The sequence below is a fragment of the Mauremys reevesii genome, linkage group 1, assembly GCF_016161935.1.
Source record: "Mauremys reevesii isolate NIE-2019 linkage group 1, ASM1616193v1, whole genome shotgun sequence".
NCBI lineage: Eukaryota > Metazoa > Chordata > Testudines > Geoemydidae > Mauremys > Mauremys reevesii.
The window spans coordinates 60,220,142-60,238,486 of NC_052623.1; the positions used below are offsets into that span (position 1 = coordinate 60,220,142).

The 18,345-nt window shown below is 46.9% G+C and overlaps 1 protein-coding gene across 3 annotated transcripts in view; it reads left to right on the forward strand.

Moving 5' to 3' along the window:
- Window positions 1-18,345, forward strand: part of ATP7B (ATPase copper transporting beta) — an 84,806-nt gene that overhangs the window by 61,447 nt on the left and 5,014 nt on the right. For all 3 annotated transcript variants that reach the window (XM_039540523.1, XM_039540533.1, XM_039540513.1), the window contains 5 exons: window positions 2,090-2,284; window positions 4,412-4,594; window positions 11,819-12,017; window positions 15,105-15,251; window positions 17,118-17,260. In XM_039540523.1, coding sequence (XP_039396457.1) covers window positions 2,090-2,284; window positions 4,412-4,594; window positions 11,819-12,017; window positions 15,105-15,251; window positions 17,118-17,260 — 867 coding nt within the window. The remainder of the gene's footprint in view (window positions 1-2,089; window positions 2,285-4,411; window positions 4,595-11,818; window positions 12,018-15,104; window positions 15,252-17,117; window positions 17,261-18,345) is intronic.

Genomic DNA, 18,345 nt, shown 5'->3' on the forward strand with positions numbered 1-18,345 from the left:
GCCGGTCCAGCTGGCAGGGTTGGGGTAAGCAGCAGGCTCTTGGGTCACGTCTCAGCCCAGGGTCCCTCCAGCCAGGGCTTCCGCCTCCAGGACTGGCCGGGACCTGGGAGGGCAGAGCCGGAGGACCGCCCTGGCAGGGGGCTGAGGAACTGGGGCAGGGTAGCCCCAGAGGGAGCGGAACCCCAGAGAGCAGGATGCAGGCACCGCCTGGCAGCGCCCTGCCCTCTATGGTCCCGCTGCTGCTGATGCTGCTTCTGGCCGCCCTACCACAGTCCTTGGGCAGCTCGGGCCACTTCTCCCAGCCCCGGCTGCGGTGCTGGGGGGCGGCTGCCCTGCGGCACCTGCAGGCGGCTCCATGTACCCTGCAGGGCGGCCTCCAGCCCGAGAGTCCCCCGCTCAGAGCCTGCCCAGCCCAACCACAAGGTGCAGGCGCTGCTCCCCTGCGGCGCAAACCACAGCAGCCCCAGGGTGCCCCCCATGCATGATGCGCTGCTGCTGCCAGGGCCAGCTCTAGGCTTTTGCTGCCGAAAGCGCAAAAAAAAAAAAAGATGGCCAGAATGCCGCCCCTGAAAATGTGCCGCCCCAAGCACGTGTTTGGTTTGCTGGTGCCTAGAGCCAGCCCTGATAGGAAGATATATACACACAGAGAACATGAAAAAATGAGTGTTGCCATACCAACTGTAATGAGACTAACCAATTAAGGTGGGCTATTAGGAGGAGGAGAAAAAAAACGTTTGTAGTGATAATCAGAATGGCCCATTTCAAACAAGAAGGTGTGAGTAACAGTAGGGGGAAAATTAGCATGGGGAACTAGTTTTTACTTTGTGTAATGACCCATCCACTCCCAGTCTTTATTCAAGCCTAATTGAATGGTGTCCAGTTTGCAAATTAATTCCAGTTCTGCAGTTTCTCGTTGGAGTCTGTTTTTGAAGGTTTTTGTTGGAGAATTGTGACTTTTAGGTCAGTAATTGAGTGACCAGGGAGATTGAATGTTCTCCAACTGGTTTTTGAATGTTATAATTCTTGAAGTCTGATTTGTGTCCATTTATTCTCTTTCGTAGAGACTGTCCGGTTTGGCCATTGTACATGGCAGAGGGACATTGCTGGCACATGATGGCATATATTACATTGGTAGATGTGCAGGTGAACAAGCCTCTGATGGTGTGGCTGATGTGATTAGGTCCTATGATGGTGTCCCTTGAATAGATATGTGGACAGAGTTGGCAATGGGGTTTGTTGCAAGGATTGGTTCCTGGGTTAGTGTTTTTGTTGTGTGGTGTGTAGTTGCTGGTGAGTATTTGCTTCAGGTTTGGGGGCTGTCTGTAAGCAAGGACTGGCCTGTCTCCCAAGATTTGTGAGAGTGAGGGATCATCCTTCAGGATAGTTTGTAGATCCTTGATGATGCGCTGGAGAGGTTTTAGTTGGGGGCTGAAGGTGACAGCTAGTGGCGTTCTGTTACTTTCTTTGTTGGGCCTGTTCTGGAGTAACAGAACACCACTAGCCATCACTTTGTGTCTCCTGCTGATAATAGCCCACCTTAATTGATTAGTCTCATTAGAGTTGGTATGGCAACACCCCTTTTTTCATGTTTTGTGTGTGTATATCTTCCTACTGTATTTTCCACTGCATGCATCCAATGAAGTGGGTTTTAGCCCACGAAAGCTTATGCCTAAATAAATTTGTTAGTCTCTAAGGTGCCACAAGTACTCCTGTTCTTTTTTCTTTGAGTACAGTCTTTCAACCAGTTGAGCACCCACCTTATAGTACTTCCATCTAGACCACAATCCTCTGGTTTTCTTATGACAATGTCATGCAATATTGTGTCAAAAGCCTTACCAAAATCAAGGTATATCATGCTGCCCTGCTGCTCAGTCTGTGCCCTGAGGGTGGGACTTGCCGCTAAATATAATATTCCCAGTATGCCTGATAACTATAATCTGTTGTTCTGTTTTCTTTTCTATATCAGAGATTTCTAGATAGTTGCAAGTTTGAAATTACTGCTGTTTACTAGATATTTGGTGCATTGTCTCCTATGTTAGCAAACATACATCTTTCTCTGTTTTTTTTGTTTTGTTTTTTTTACTTGCAGCATCAGAACAAACACCTCTCAAAAGCTGAAGTAATACTGAGGTTTGCATTTCAAACCTCAATCACTGTGCTGTGCATTGCATGCCCCTGTTCCTTGGGCTTGGCTACTCCAACAGCTGTGATGGTGGGCACAGGAGTTGCTGCCCAGAATGGTATTCTCATCAAAGGTGGAAAACCTCTGGAAATGGCCCACAAGGTTAATATCTCATCATGGAAATGTTGTATTAATATCATTTGTACTGGTTACCAGCTAGAACAAAATTTCCCAGCAAACTTTGTTAATCTATGGAAAATGACTTTTTTTTTTAATTGGTCATTGCTCTTATCATTTTTGAAGATAGATACTTTTTGGAATCAGAGAGAGAGGCCGTGTTTCTTAATGGTCACTGCAAAGGGGTGAGAGCCAGCAGATCCTGACTTCTCATCTCAGCTGGGCCACTGACTTGCTGTATGACCTTGTGCCAAGTCACTTTCACCTTTGTTCCCTCATCTTTCCTCCAGCTGTCAAAGGGGTTACTACAAGTACTTCCCTCCCTATGTTACAGGAATCTTGTGACATTGACACTAAACTGGGAGGAGTGGTAGATACGCTGGAGGCTAGGGATAGCATACAGAGGGACTAGACAAATTAGAGGATTGGGCCAAAAGAAACCTGATGAGATTCAACAAGGAAAGATGCAGAGTCCTGCACTTAGGATGGAAGAATCCCATTTACTCTTGCAGACTAGGGACCGAATGGCTAAGCAGCAGTTCCGCAGACAAGGACTTAGGGGTTACAGTGGATAAGAAGCTGGATATGAGTCAACAGTGTGCCCTTGTTGCCAAGAAGGCTAACGGCATTTTGGGCTGTATAAGTAGGGGCATTGCAAGCAGATCGAGGGACGTGATCATTCCCCTCTATTTGATATTGGTGAGGCCTCATCTGGAGTACTGTGTCCAGCTTTGGCCCCCACACTACAAGAAGGATGTAGAAAAATTGGAAAGAGTTCAGTGGAGGGCAACTAAATAAATAAAATAAATAATTGGAGATATACCTATCTCCTAGAACTGGAAGGGACCTTGAAAGGTCATCAAGTCCAGCCCCCTGCCTTCACTACCAGGACCAAGTACTGATTTTTGCCCCAGATCCCTAAGTGGCCCCCTCAAGGATTGAACTCACAACCCTGGGTTTAGCAGGCCAATGCTCAAACCACTGAGCTATCCCTCCCCCCAAAAATGATTAGGGGGCTGGAGCACATGACTTATGAGGAGAGGCTGAGGGAACTGGGATTGTTTAGTCTGCAGAAGAGAAGAATGAGGGGGGATTTGATAGCTGCTTTCAACTACCTGAAAGGGGGTTCGAAAGAGGATGGATCTAGACTGTTCTCAGTGGTACCCAATGACAGAACAAGGAGTAATGGTCTCAAGTTGCAGTGGGGGTGGTTTAGGTTGGATATTAGGAAAAACATTTTCACTAGGAGCGTGATGAAGCACTGGAATGGGTTACCTAGGGAGGTGGTGGAATCTCCTTCCTTAAAGATTTTTAAGGTCAGGCTTGACAAAGCCTTGGCTGGGATGATTTAGTTGGGGATTGGTCCTGCTTTGAGCAGGGGATTGGACTAGATGACCTCCTGAGGTCCCTTCCAACCCTGATATTCTATGATTCTATAATTTAATGGGTTCATGTTTGAACAGGTTCAAAACACCATACAAATGCTGCTGCTCATTGGTTGTTAGTACAGCATCTAAAAACTGTTCTTCTCATGTTGAGAGAGGAAAATATATGCCACTATTTAATACTTTAGATATTGTCAGTTGAGTTTAAATAGACATTTCATGAATTCTGTGCACACACTGTTTGCCATTAAAATTGCAACACTTGTACTAACTAACTATTATATAGTGAAATACCTCAGTTTTACTGATACTTAAAATAGGAAATAACTGCATTGTCTAAGTCATCAAGATAGAGTAATTTATGGTAAATGCTGACATTTTAATGACAATCACTCAGAGAAGGAAAAGAAAATTAGGTAGAATTGGAGCACAGGACAGTTCATGGTCTAGATACCTGTAACTTGCGTAGATTATTCTCTTTTTATACTGGCAGAGAAGGTTGACTGCTAATGATGTGCCTATTTTGCATGTTGTGTGTGCATAAAAAGTAAAATATTCATGAAGGAACATTAATTGATTATACTTCTCAACAACACACACACTTGAACAGAGACATTATATTGTACATATGCTATGTCTAGCACAAAGAGCTCTTTCAACCATTCTCATACTCACTCTGCTTGAGTTTAATATTACAGCAGTAATTGAAATATGTTATTTCTTGCAGATAAAGACTGTGATGTTTGATAAAACCGGAACCATCACTTGTGGCGTTCCTAAAGTCATGAGGATGCTCTTGCTAGGGGACACGGCTACGCTGTCTCTAAAGAAGGTACTTGCAATTGTCGGCACTGCAGAAGCCAGCAGTGAGCATCCCTTAGGAATGGCTGTCACTAAATACTGTAAAGAGGTATGTATTTCAAGTACTGCCCAAGGATATTGGTGTGAGCAGCAGTATTGCACTGAATAAGCCAGACACAGCTGGGTAGACCTGGCTTCACAGTGAGACCTGCCATCTTTACAAACCATTAGGACCTTAAATCTGATCGTGGGCAGTAGCACTTAGAAAAACCAGGTTTATGAACAGCACTGAGAATGTGGTTTCCAGCCTGGTGATGGTCAGGAAATGGCAAGCCCTAGCTTCTTGCTTCTGTTTAAAGAATGATTTAGACCTGGGATTCGCACTTTCCATTCCTGGTTGTGAATAGAATCTTAGCGTCTGCAATGAACATAGTTCCCTGCCTGACCTAAGTGAAAGATGTTAGTACTGTTGCATTGTGGGTAGAGTCACACTTCCAGCTGTGTAAGCTAGTAATTAACCTGGAGATTTGCAGGATGTTACATGCTTCCTACCATGGGAGTTAGGATCTGCTAAGTTGTTCTCACTGTCAGTTCCAGGTTTTAAACTTCCTCTGGCTGATGACAGGTCTTCTTAATAAAAGGCCAGTTCATCTGGAATCTGCTTTCCCTTGAGGATTTGCCAGAGTCTGAGTATGGTGACCTTCAGGTTACAGTGCAGCATTTATTCTGGCCAAGCTTTTAATGACTTTTAATAATGGGTAATTGAGCTGCAGGTGGGGAGAGTTTTACACTATGATTTATAACTGGTGGTGTTACAAGGAACTGCCTGGCTTAGTGGGAAGAGCACTGAGCTGAGAGTTCAGAGACCTGTGTTCTAATTCAGTTTCTGGCACTGATCTGATGGGTGACCCTGGGCAAGTCACTTCACCTCTCACACTTTGTCTGTCTTATTTAGATCATAAGACCTTTAGGGCAGGGACTGTCTCTCACAATGTTTGTTACAGTGTCTGACACAATGGGGATCTTTGTTGGAGCTTCTAGATGCTACTGTAATAATTCAGTTGCCTTGGCAACCGCCACCTAGTATAAACTTCCAGATAAATACAGAGAATGGGTACCTAGAACATGGAATGGACTATGGACAGGTGGAATTGTGATTCAATTTAATAATTCACAAGAAACCTGCATTGTCCCTTCCTACACCGTCACGTTGCCTGACAGTAGCCAGTTCTATAAGTTATTTATCTGATCACTAAATTTAGCCAGAAAGATTTTAACAAACCCAAGTATCACATGAATTGTGAGCCCTTGAGTTTGACAAATGAAAGTGGCTAGTCTCTGAGATTACCCATCTCTATGCAAATCCGCAAATACCATCTGTGGCATGTGTTTCCCTAATACTTCAGGAAGAATGAAAACACAACGTCAAACACAAAAGGAAGGCAATCATAAATAACAGCCTCCCCTTATGCTTACATAAAAGCCACTGGGCTACTGGCCGATGTTAACTGACTTATGAAAAGATAAATTTGGCAACAATATGAATATCCAGCACATCTAGTATAAACCTTTAGGGGTAATCACTTAGAAAATTAAAATGCCTACTTGGAAGGAGAAGAATTCTAGCTGGTAATGATCTGGATGCCTGCCTTATATTTTTTAAATGGACTGTCTTCTCCTGGTTTCTGTTTCTGAATCTACTCTTTCTTGTGCATGAGTCACTTCTATAATATCACATGCCTCACTCATCCCCTGACCATAGCTTGCTTGTATGGCCCTTACCTATTTGCATATATTTGTAGTATATCCACTGGCATTTCTAAACTATCGCTAGACTGCTCAATAGGCCATGGGTAGCTCTGTTGAATTCAGTGAATACCTTGGAAATTATTAGGGTCCATTAGCTTTATAATTTGACTATTTCCTCTTTATAAATTTAGAGTTATAAAAAATGGTCTTGGCAACCTGTGAAGTGGTTCACTCACTGCAGGAACACCTCCTCGTGGCCAGGCATGGCTTAGTGGCTCTCTCCCCATATGGTGCCCCCTCCTGATGGTTGCTCCATTGGTCTCTCTTCCGTAACTCGGCCCTCTGGCCAGGCCACAATATTTATGTCCTCCCCTTTCAGGGTAACAAAGTTCAACAAACAAAAGTCCAACAAATAATTCCAAGACCTTGTGTCATGTCTCTGGCCCCTGACTCTGGGCCCTGTGGTTCTCACACCCTGGCCTCAGGGCTTTCTAATGTTCACTTCTCCAGACTCATGCCACCTTACCATGGCTGATAGGGACACCCAGGCCCTCCCACTACACCGGATTCCAGTACAGGGACCATATAACCAGCAGCCACGGTCTGGCACAGTCCCACTTGCTGCTGTTTCCCTGGGCTCCTTCCTACCAGTCTTTCTCAGGCTCTCTTCTCTGCAACTTCCCTAGGTTGACCCTCCTTCCAGGGCAAGGATCCCAGAGCTTATTCTCCTCCCACCCCAGCTTCCTCCTCACTATCTCTGTTCCCAGAAAGTGATTGCAGACTCTCCTTGCCACTCCCGTCTGCTACAAACTTCCTCTGTGCGTACTAACCCGCCTGCTCCTGCCCAGCTGGGCTTCGTGATCAGTTCAGCCTGCCTGGCCTGGTCTACACTACGCGTTTAAACCGGTTTTAGGAGCGTTAAACCGATTTAATGCCACACCCGTCCACACTAAGAGGCCCCTTATATCGATTTTAATGGCTCTTTAAATCAGTTTCTGTACTCCTCCCCGACGAGAGGAGTAGCGCTAATATCGGGATTAACATATCGGAATAGGATTAGTGTGGCCGCAAATCGACGGTATTGGCCTCCGGGCGGTATCCCACAGTGCACCACTGTGGCCGCTCTGGACAGCATTCTGAACTCTGATGCACTGGCCAGATAAACAGGAAAAGCCCCGCGAACTTTTGAAATTCATTTCCTGCTTCCCCAGCGTGGAGAGCTCATCAGCACAGGTGACCACGCACAGCTCATCTGCACAGGTAACAATGCAGTCTCCTGAGAATTGAAAAAGAGCCCCAGCATGGACTGCACGGGAGGTACTGGATCTGATCGCTATCTGGGGAGAGGATTCAGTGCTAACAGAACTGCGTTCAAAAAGACGAAATGAAAAAGTATTTGAAAGAATTGCAAGGTCTATGACGGATAAAGGCCACACCAGGGACTCACTGCAGTGCAGAGTGAAAGTCAAGGAGCTCAGACAAGCCTACCAGAAAACCAAAGAAGCAAACAGAAGGTCCGGGGCAGGGCCAAAAACATGCCGCTTCTACGCTGAGCTGCATGCAATTTTAGGGGGCTGCGCCACAAGTACCCCACCCCTGTCCGTGGATTCCGAAGTGGGGGTTGTAATCTCTGCCATGTCTGAGGATTATGCGGATGGGGAAGATGACGATGAAGAAGGTGAGGAGGACGACCTTGCAGAGAGCACACAGCACTCCGTGAGCCCCAACAGCCAGGAGCTTTTTCTCACCCTGACGGAATTACCCTCCCAACCCACTACCCCAGACAATGAAGCCATGGAAGGGACCTCTGGTGAGTGTACCTTTGCAAATATCAAAGATTGTTTTTTAAGCAAGCGTTTTTTAATGATTGATTTGCCCTGAGGACTTGGGATGCATTCACTGACAGTATAGTTAATTAGAAAAGTTTGTTAATGTGTCTGGGGATTGAGCGGAAATCCTCCAGGGACATCTCGATGAAGCGCTCCTGGAGGTACTCCAGAAGCCTTTGCAGAAGGTTTCTGGGCAAGGCAGTGAAATGCCGATGATCTTTTTCGTGTTTGGTCAGCGGGGATCTTCCCCAAGCTACCAGACAGGCAGTGGGGGGGAGGGGGGGGCGGGGAAGGGTGTTGATTAGCAGGGAGCTAGCATGGTATTAGCCACGCGTTGGGGGGAGGGGTAAATCACTGCAGAAGCCGAAAGACAGTGGCTTACCATGGCCGCATGCAAGCTGAATTCTGATGCCCGGACCTGTGTCTGTGAGATCTGTAACCCCAGAGCTGCGGGCACTCAGTATTAAGATGAAAAATGCAACCTTGTAGGGAAATCACATGTGCTATGTAAGGTGAATAGTGCTGTTCACTGTGAAAGAGTATAACCATTGTTCTGTAAAATGTATCTTTTTAAATACTTCTCTCCCTCATGCAGCTGCAAATTTTTCAAGCCTCCCTACTCCATCCCAAAGGCTAGCCCAGATAAGGCGGAGGAAAAAGAAGACGCGAGATGAAATGTTCTCGGATATTATGGAAGTTACACGCAAGGAAAGAGCTCATCTGAATGAGTGGAAGGACGTGGTATCAAATTACAGGAAAGATGCCAGTGAACGTGAGGACAGGAGAGACACCCGAGATGAGAGGTGGCGGCAGGAAGACCGGCAGGAAAATCAGAGGTGGCGGCAGGAAGATCAGCGGTGGCGGGATGCAACTTTGGGGCTGCTGCGTGATCAAACTGACATGCTCCGGCGTCTGGTGGAGCTTCAGGAACGGCAGCAGGATCACAGAGTGCCGCTGCAGCCCCTGTATAACCACCCTCAACCCTCACCATGTTCCACATCCTCCTCACCCAGACGTGTAAGAACGCGTGGGGGGAGGCTCCGTGCACCCGCCCACTCCACCCCCGTGGACAGCCCAACCAGAAGGCTGTCATTAATGTGAAATTTTTTTACTGCCCTTCTCCATCCCTCCTATCCTCCTCCCAAACCACACCCTTACTTCTCTCCCTCTTTTTATAATGAATTAATGAATTAATAAATAAATCATGATTTTTAAAATATAGTGCCTTTATTTGCATAAGTAAGCTGTACTCGAAGGGGGAGGGTGAGTTGCTTACAGGGAATGAGTCAATCAAGGGGGTTGGGTGTTCATCAACAAACACAGCAGTCACACTGTACCCTGGCCATTGATGAAGCTCATTTTCAAAGCTTCTCTGATGCGCACCGCTTCCTGGTGTGCTCTTCTAATCTCCCTGGTGTCTGGCTGCGCGTAATCAGCGGCCAGGTGATTTGCCTCAGCCTCCCACCCCGCCATAAAGGTCTCCCCCTTACTCTCACAGAGATTGTGGAGAATACAGCAAGCAGCAATAACATAGGGGACATTGGTTTGGCTGAGGTCTGAGCGAGTCAGTAATGTGCGCCAGCGCGCCTTTAAATGGCCAAATGCACATTCCACCACCATTCTGCACTTGCTCAGCCTGTAATTGAACAGATCCTGACCACTGTCCAGGCTGCCTGTGTATGGCTTCATGCGCCATGGCATCAAGGGGTAGGCTGGGTCCCCCAGGATAACGACAAGCATTTCAACATCCCCAACTGTTAATTTCTGATCTGGGAAGTAATTCCCTTGCTGCAGCCATTTAAACAGAGTAGTGCTTCTGAATACGCGAGCGTCATGAACCCTCCCTGGCCATCCCATGTGGATGTTGGTGAAACGTCCCTTGTGATCCACCAGTGCTTGCAGCACCATTGAAAAGTACCCCTTCCGGTTTACGTACTGGGTGCCCTGGTGCTCCGGTGCCAAGATAGGGATATGGGTTCCATCTATCGCCCCCCCACAGTTAGGGAATCCCAGTGCAGCAAAGCCATCCACTATGGCCTGCACGTTTCCCAGAGTCACAACCTTTCGTAGCAGCAGCTTAGTGATTGCTTTGGCTACTTGCATCACAGCAGCCCCCACAGTAGATTTTCCAACTCCAAATTGATTCCCGACTGACCGGTAGCTGTCTGGCGTTGCAAGCTTCCACAGGGCTATCGCCACTCGCTTCTCTACTGTGAGGGCTGCTCTCATCTTGGTATTATGGCGTTTCAGGGCAGGGGCAAGCAAGTCACAAAGTTCCATGAAAGTGCCCTTACGCATGCGAAAGTTTCGCAGCCACTGGGAATCGTCCCACACCTGCAACACAATGCGGTCCCACCAGTCAGTGCTTGTTTCCCGGGCCCAAAATCGGCGTTCAATGGATAGAATCTGCCCCATTACCATCAGGATCTCTAAAGCGCAGGGGCCCGCGGTTTGAGAGAATTCTGTGTCTACGTCCTCATCACTGTCATCGCCGCGCTGCCGTATCCGCCTCCTCCTCGCCTCGGTTTGAAGGTCCTGGTTCACCATATACTGCACGAGAGTGCGCGAGGTGTTTAAAACATCCACGATTGCGGTATTGAGCTGAGCAGGGTCCATGCTTGCTGTGTTATGGCGTCTGCACAGTTCACCAAGCAAAAAAGGCGCGAAACGGTTGTCTGCTGCTTTCAGGGAGGGAGGGGTGAGGCTGTACCCAGAACCACCCGCGACAATGATTTTTGCCCCATCAGGCACTGGGATCTCAACCCGGAAATTCCAAGGGGCGGAGGAGGCTGCGGGAACTATGGGATAGCTACGGGATAGCTATCCACAGTGCAACGCTCCAGAAATCGACGCTAGCCTCGGACCGTGGAAGCACACCACCGATTTAATGTGTTTTGTGTGGCCGCACGCACTCGATTTTATACAATCTGTTTTGCTAAACCGGTTTATGTAAAATCGGAATAATCCCATAGTGTAGACAGGGGCAGCCAGGTAACATAACTGGCCTCTCAGGCACACAATAATCCATTCAGGGCCTCTATGGGGTACATACCCCATTCTTTAACTTCTCCCTCTGATTTGATAATAAAGGCTGTTATCATAAGACTCCATTTTCTTAAAAAGTCCCAAAAAGAGCACCACAGACAAGCTGTTTCTTAGTCTCTCGGGCAAACTAGTAGCTTTTAAGTATTAAATAAGTTGGGTTTTTTTAACTGTAGTCATTTAAAAAAAAAAAAAAAAAAAGCTCGTACTCCCCTACAGTGTAGTTGAAAGTTGATCCTTCCAAGAGGCAGCATGGTGTAGTGGTAGATTATATTCCTCATAGCTTTTTGATCCACCTCTAAACAGTCACACTTGGGGCACAGGGCAACCATGTAGCGTCCTGGTACTTGTTTATGGGCAGGTTTTCCATTATGGGGTTTTTTTTTTCTGCAGAATCTGATATTAACTGATGGGTCACTGGAATAGACGGACCTCTGATCTGGTATGGTGATCCTTGTTTCTAGACATCTAATAATAGCATTAGAAACCAGAACTTCTGACTTCCAGTCCCCATTCTGACACTGATGCTGCATGTAGCTTCCAGCAAATCACTTAACCTTTCTCTCTGTTACCTCTCTGTAAAAGGAGGAGGAGGAGACCAACTTCCCTGTGGTGTTTTGAGAATGAATTAGCTGATATTTGTGCATCACTTTGATGATTCAAAGTGTGTTACAAGTTCTCATAATTATTATTATTATTATTTATGTTTGCAGGAACTTGGCACGGAGAGCCTGGGATACTGCACAGATTTTCAGGCAGTCCCAGGCTGTGGAATCAGCTGTAAAGTCCGCAGCGTGGAAGCTGTACTGGGCCAGAGTGAGCAGAGTGTGAACGAGCAGAATGCTTACCTGAGCAGTGTCGGCACGATTTCGCTGGGACACAGTTCATCGATCATGGTCTCTGAATCTGATGGTATGTCTGCCCTCAAAGCAGATAGTCAGCTACAAGGAGAGATTTGCTAAATCAACAATCTCAGCCATTGTGAAATAGTTATATACAATTAGAACTTGCTTCCTGCAGCAGAGAAGGTGGGATTATGTTAGAAAACACAAAGTAGCTAAAATGTATAATTGGGAGAAAAGCAGTATTATTTTTTCTTAATGTGGCTGGAAAGCTAGCTGAGTACTTAGATACTACAATGATGAGTGCTTTGCAAACACATGTGACAAATAGGTAGTAAGATTCATAGATTCTAAGGAGAAAAAGAGCTACCGTCATCGAGTCTGACTTCCTGTATAACACAGGCCATAAAACTTCCCTAACTTAATTCCTGTTTGAACTAGAGCATATTTTTTATCAAAACACGCAATCGTGATTTATGAATTGTCAGCGATGGAGAATTCACCGCAACCCTTGGTAAATTGTTCAGCAGTTATTTGCCCCCACTGTTAAAAATTTACACCTTATTTCTAGTCAAAATTTGTCTAGTTCAGCTTCTAGCCGTTGGATCGCATTACACCTCAGTCTGCTAGATTGACGAGCCCGATATCAAACACTTGTTCCCCATGTAGGTACTGAAAGATTGTGACCAAGTCACTCTTTAACCTTCTCTTTGTTAGACTCAAGAAGCTCAATCTATTTAGCTATCACTATAAGGCATGTTGTCCAATCCTTTAATCATTCTTGTGGCTCTTCTCTGAACCCTCCCCAGTATATCAAGGTATTTCTTATTCAGACTTCATACCACATGGAAACAAAACAGGAAGCTCCATTTGAAGAGGCGAGAAAGATGGGGGAGAGCACAATTTGCTAATCTGCAGTGTAGTTCCCGTAGGGTGACCAGATGAGAGGGAGAAAATATTGGGACACATGAGGGGAGGAAAAAAAAAGCAAGTGCTGCTGGAGCAGCAGCAGCGAGGTGTGTGTGTGGGAGCCGAGTGCTGCGGCGGAGCAGCAAGGTGTGTGTGTGTGTGTGTCGGGGAGAGTGCTGCGGCGGAGCAGCGAGGTGTGTGAGGTGTGTGTGGCAGCAAGGTGTGTGGGGCGGGGCGAGTGCTGCCAGCGGAGCAGCGAGGTGTGTGGCAGCGAGGTGTGTGTGCTGCTGGCAGAGCAGCAGGTGTGTGTGTGTGGGAGCCGAGTGCTGCCGGTGGAGCAGCGAGGTGTGTGTGTGTGTGTGGGGGAGCCGAGTGCTGCCGGCGGAGCAGCGAGGTGTGTGTGTGTGGGGGTGGGAGCCGAGTGCTGCCGGCAGAGCAGCGAGGTGTGTGTGTGTGTGGGGGGAGCCGAGTGCTGCCAGCGGAGCAGCGAGGTGTGTGTATGGGGCCGAGTGCTGCTGGCGGAGCAGCGAGGTGGGGGGAGAGGGGGAGCCGAGTGCTGCCGGTGGAGCAGCGATGTGTGCGTGTGTGTGTGTAGGGCGGGGGAGGGAGCCGAGTGCTGCCGGTGGAGCAGCAGTGTGTGTGTGTGTGTGTGTGTAGGGCGGGCGAGGGAGCCGAGTGCTGCGGCGGAGCAGCGAGGTGTGTGTGTGTGTGTGGGGGGGGAGCCGAGTGCTGCCGGCAGAGCAGCGAGGTGTGTGTGGGGGGCAGCGAGGTGTGTGTGTGTGGGAGCGAGTGCTGCCGGCAGAGCAGCAAGGTGTGTGTGTGGGGCGGGGAGCCGAGTGCTGCCAGCGGAGCAGCGAGGTGTTTGTGTGTCGGGGGGGGAGCCTAGTGCTGCCGGCAGAGCAGCAAGGTGTGTGTGTGTGTGGGGGGGGGAGCTGAGTGCTGCCAGCGGAGCAGCGAGGTGTGTGTGTGTGGCGGGGGAGCCGAGTGCTGCCCGCGGAGCAGCGAGGTGTGTGTGTATGGGGGGGGGAGCCGAGTGCTGCCAGCGGAGCAGCGAGGTGTGTGTCTGTGTGTGGGGGGGGAGCCGAGTGCTGCCGGCAGAGCAGCGAGGTGTGTGGGGGGAGTCCAGTGCTGCTGGCGGAGCAGCAAAATAAATAAATAAATAAGGCGATTGCTGCCAGTGGAACGAAATATCGGGACAAATTGCGTCCTGACCAAAGATCGGTCGGGACGCAGGACTAAATATCGGGACGGTCCCAATTTTATCGGGACGTCTGGTCACCCTAAGTTCCCCCTAGAACAGTCCCCACTTTGGCCTATCCTCTTGCCTTGCTGCCCTTGTGCCACTTTTTAGCCCATGCTACACTTATGGATTAAGTGTACATGGTAATCTTCTCAAATATCACTTAAAGTGCTTAATGAAAGGCACCATTGAATGGGTGCACACGTATCCTTGGGATAAATGTTTATTTTAGATATAGAATTATAGTTACACCCCTTGTAAAACACATTTTGTCTACTAAGATTTTGCTGTTGACAGTTCAGTTGATCTCATTGTGGAAGATGAATAGGTACCAAGATTTGTTTTCAGGCTGTGGAATCTATCTTGCTCCTTCTTTAAAGTCTTGAAACATTTTTTTTCCATTACCAGATCATTTTCTCTCCTGTGCACTCCTCATTACTTCCCACTCCCAACATTACTTCTGCTATAGCCTTGTGTGAAAAACCATTGGAAAAATGTAATTGGGATATCTACGGCCCTGGTCCTGCAAACACTTTTGTGCATGAGTGTCTTTATGCCCATGAATAATTCCTCTGAGCTCAAGGGGACTGTTCACATGCATAAAGATACCGGTGTGCATAAGTGTTTTCAGGATTGGAATCTAAAGTAGAAAAGAGCTTTATAATATGAAGTGCTGGTAGCGTTCCAGTCGGTCTTGGCAGAATAGGAGAGTAACACTGTCTAGTTTTTGTTGCTAATCCAAACCAAGGCAAGTCTCAATCCATGTACAAGGCTACAGGATCATTGATGTATAATAGAAAATTCCAGACATCACCACTGCCAGAGCAGATCATCATAAGGTTTAAGTCTGTCATAGTTTCCAGAGTAGCTGCACATCTCTTTTTAAGATGAAGCGGTTTAGTGACTGATTGCACCCTAATCTTACTTTACCCATCTGCAGAGGTTTCTCCTTCTGGCTTGTGGATGGTTATTTAAGTTCCTCCTGGTTTTTATTTCTGTTTACCACAGGTGCAGCAGCCCCTCTGACATACTCAGTTCTGATTGGAAATCGTGAATGGATGAGACGGAACGGCTTGCTTATATCCAGTGATGTTAATGATGCAATGACAGGCCATGAAATGAAAGGACAGACAGCCATATTGGTGGCTATAGATGGTAATTAAAATTCTTTGATATGACTCAGTGAAAACATAAATTCCACATCACATTGACACTGACCCTGCAGGTAATCCTGCTTGAACCAGATATTTATTACTTTCAGGGGTGTCTTTCTAAGTTAGAGTGACAAGAGGCTACTTACCTTCTGGCCATAAGTTGTTTGTGAACTGTGAGTGTGTAATGTGTAATCCGCAAAATGGCTTTAATTAAATAGTAATTTCTGAGCCTCCTTTTGGTTGGAACCATCATCCTGAAAAGTGATGCTGCCAATACAGAACTCAGCTTGCAAACCTGCTTCCGTCCTGCCTTCACATTGTCATCTGAAGGATCACAAGGTGACCTGTTCAATCCCTTATCACCTGTTCAAATGTTTCGTGGTCGAACGTGAGCATTCTTTATATTGTTGAAACACAAAATAAAAGCTGGATTAGATTGTGAAGTCTTTGGGGCTTGTGGGTAGCACCGTGGGACCCTAGTCCATGACTGTAGTCCTGAGCGCTACTAAAGTACAAAGAATAATAATGGATTGTAAATTCTTTGGGGCAGGTCATGTGTCTGCTGCTTATGTTTGTACAGTATCTAACACAATGGTCTCCTGATCCTGACAGGAGGCCTCTGGGCTTTGTTACATAAATATTAATTCATCATTCTGGTCTGATCCTGTCGCGCCCGTAGAGCTATTCTTGCAGACACTTCTACTTTTCAGCCTGCTGCCCATTATCAGTAGTGGGTCCAGCGAGACTCAATGCCCTTTATTTTTTTTTTTTCCCCCAGCAGCATTAAACTGAGGGACTTGCTCTACAGTTGCTGGGCCTGCCATTGAGAGATCACCCTTCCCCCACCCCATCACCACTCTTGACTTATTACCCTTTCTCACCGTAACACAGGGCTTTAAAAAAAAAATCCTTGATTGACCATTATTCCACCACCAATAGTGACTATAATTAAAGAGTTGGGGGCTGCGACTCATTTCAGACAAGCCCTTGATTTTTGAAATACAACTTGCAGTACTTGTCAACGTGAAATATTTCAGACTGGCATGGCAGGCAGCAGGCATGCAACTTTCAGCAAGGCTATCTCGGGTAAAGGACAAATGTAATGTTATAAAAAGAAAAAAAATTTCTGAGAGAAAGCCATCTGCTAAGGAGGTAGGTGGCGCAAAAGACAGGTGGCTCCTTCCCTCTGGAGACATGCATTCAAGTCCAGCTTTGAATGACACTACCAGTCCAATTTCTGGCCTAAGTCATCAGAAAACCATCACCTCATATGGGCCATTTTGGCACTGCATGCATGAAAGCCAACCAGGACTGGAATAATAAAGATGTTAAATGTCAGAAGCATATAGTCAGGGGTGTGTGTGTGTGTGTGTGTGTGTGTGTGTGTGTGTGTGTGTGTGTGTGTGTGTGTGTGTGTGTGTGACGCAAAATATTATAAATGCTGAAGTAATGTATTTGATAGTCCTACATTTATTTACTTACAAGCAGGGGCAGGGTGGGGGAATCACACTAGCACCTTTGAGATGTGTCTACGTTGCAATCCGGAGGTGTTATTGCAGCATGTGTGGACATACCTGAGCAAGTTTTTGATGTAGCCAGATCAAAGCTAGCTTGAGTTACAATAGCAGCGGCACGGGTGGGGCCAATAGAGTATGTACCCAAGGCCCTGGGCAGGTGGGGCTTGTCCATGCTGCTGCAGCTTCACTACTATTGTGAATTGAGCTAGCTAGATCAAAGGCAGCTTGGGTACATCTCCACGTGCTGCAGCCACACTTCCCAGTTGCAGTTTAGACATGCCTGTGGCCCTGTTTTGCTTTCCATGCCTTTCTGCAGCTGTTTAATTAACTGAGACTGTTTCCTTCTGAAGGTGCGTTGTGTGGAATGATCGTGATAGCCGATACCGTCAAACAGGAGGCAGCGCTCGCTGTGCACACCCTGCAAAATATGGGAATTGACGTGGTGCTAATAACGGGGGACAACAGAAAAACTGCAAAAGCAATTGCTACTCAGGTACTCTTCTTTTGTATTAAAACAAATACATTGTCAGTTCTAAACACTCAGCCTGGGGCAGTGAACTGTGTTGTTACTTATTTTAGCCTTCGCATAGATGTGCAAGATGTTTTACACAATGGAGGGAAAAAGACAATCTCTACTCCCATGAGTTTAACAATTAGATAGGCCAGGGGTCGGCAACCTTTCAGCAGTGGTGTGCCGAGTCTTCATTTATTCACTCTAATTTAAGGTTTCGCGTGCCAGTAATACATTTTAACATTTTTATAAGGTCTCTTTCTATAAGTCTATAATATATAACGAAACTATTGCAGTATGTAAAGTAAATAAGGTTTTTAAAATGTTTAAGAAGCTTCATTTAAAACTAAATTAAAATGCAGAGCCCCCCGGACCAGTGGCCAGGACCCGGGCAATGTGAGTGCCACTGAAAATCAGCTCGCGTGCCACCTGCGGCACCCATGCCATAGGTTGCCTACCCCTGAGGTAGGCTCATGCAATCGAGTTACAGTGGGAGCTAGCAGACAAGGGAGTCTCAGAGCTTCCATCAGCTCCCATGGAAGAGCAAATGAGCATTCAGCACCGCTCAGTGGGTGCTCAGGCCCCGGCAGTAGTTGCTGTGCCCCTTTGCAGTCTTTTCTTGTGACTTTATGAGCCATAGGCACAGCTTCTTAAAACCATTTTGATGGTGCCAAGAAGGAAGTTGCTAAATGAACTGGAAGTGAGCAGTAAGCTGGGCATACTATGAAGTCCTGTTCAAATAAGTGAGTCCTAGGACAGTTCGCAAAAGCTCCCAAGAGAAAAAAGACTAATGCAGGCTTTAGGTTTTTGACAGTGATTTCCCCCATAACGGTTAGCCTCCTGCTTCCTTCACTTAAAGGTAGTGTTCCTGCTGGTGACGTAGGAAAATTCCTTTCGGGCCCTGTCCTGCTTCCTCTAAAGTTAATGGGAGTTTTGCTGTTGACTTCAGTGGTAACAGGATCAGCCCCTTAGGCAGAGTTGTTACTACTAATGGTTGCTTTCTAAAGCACAGACAGCGGCTTATATAAGATGTATCTGATCAGAGCCCATAGATGTCGCCTACCAAG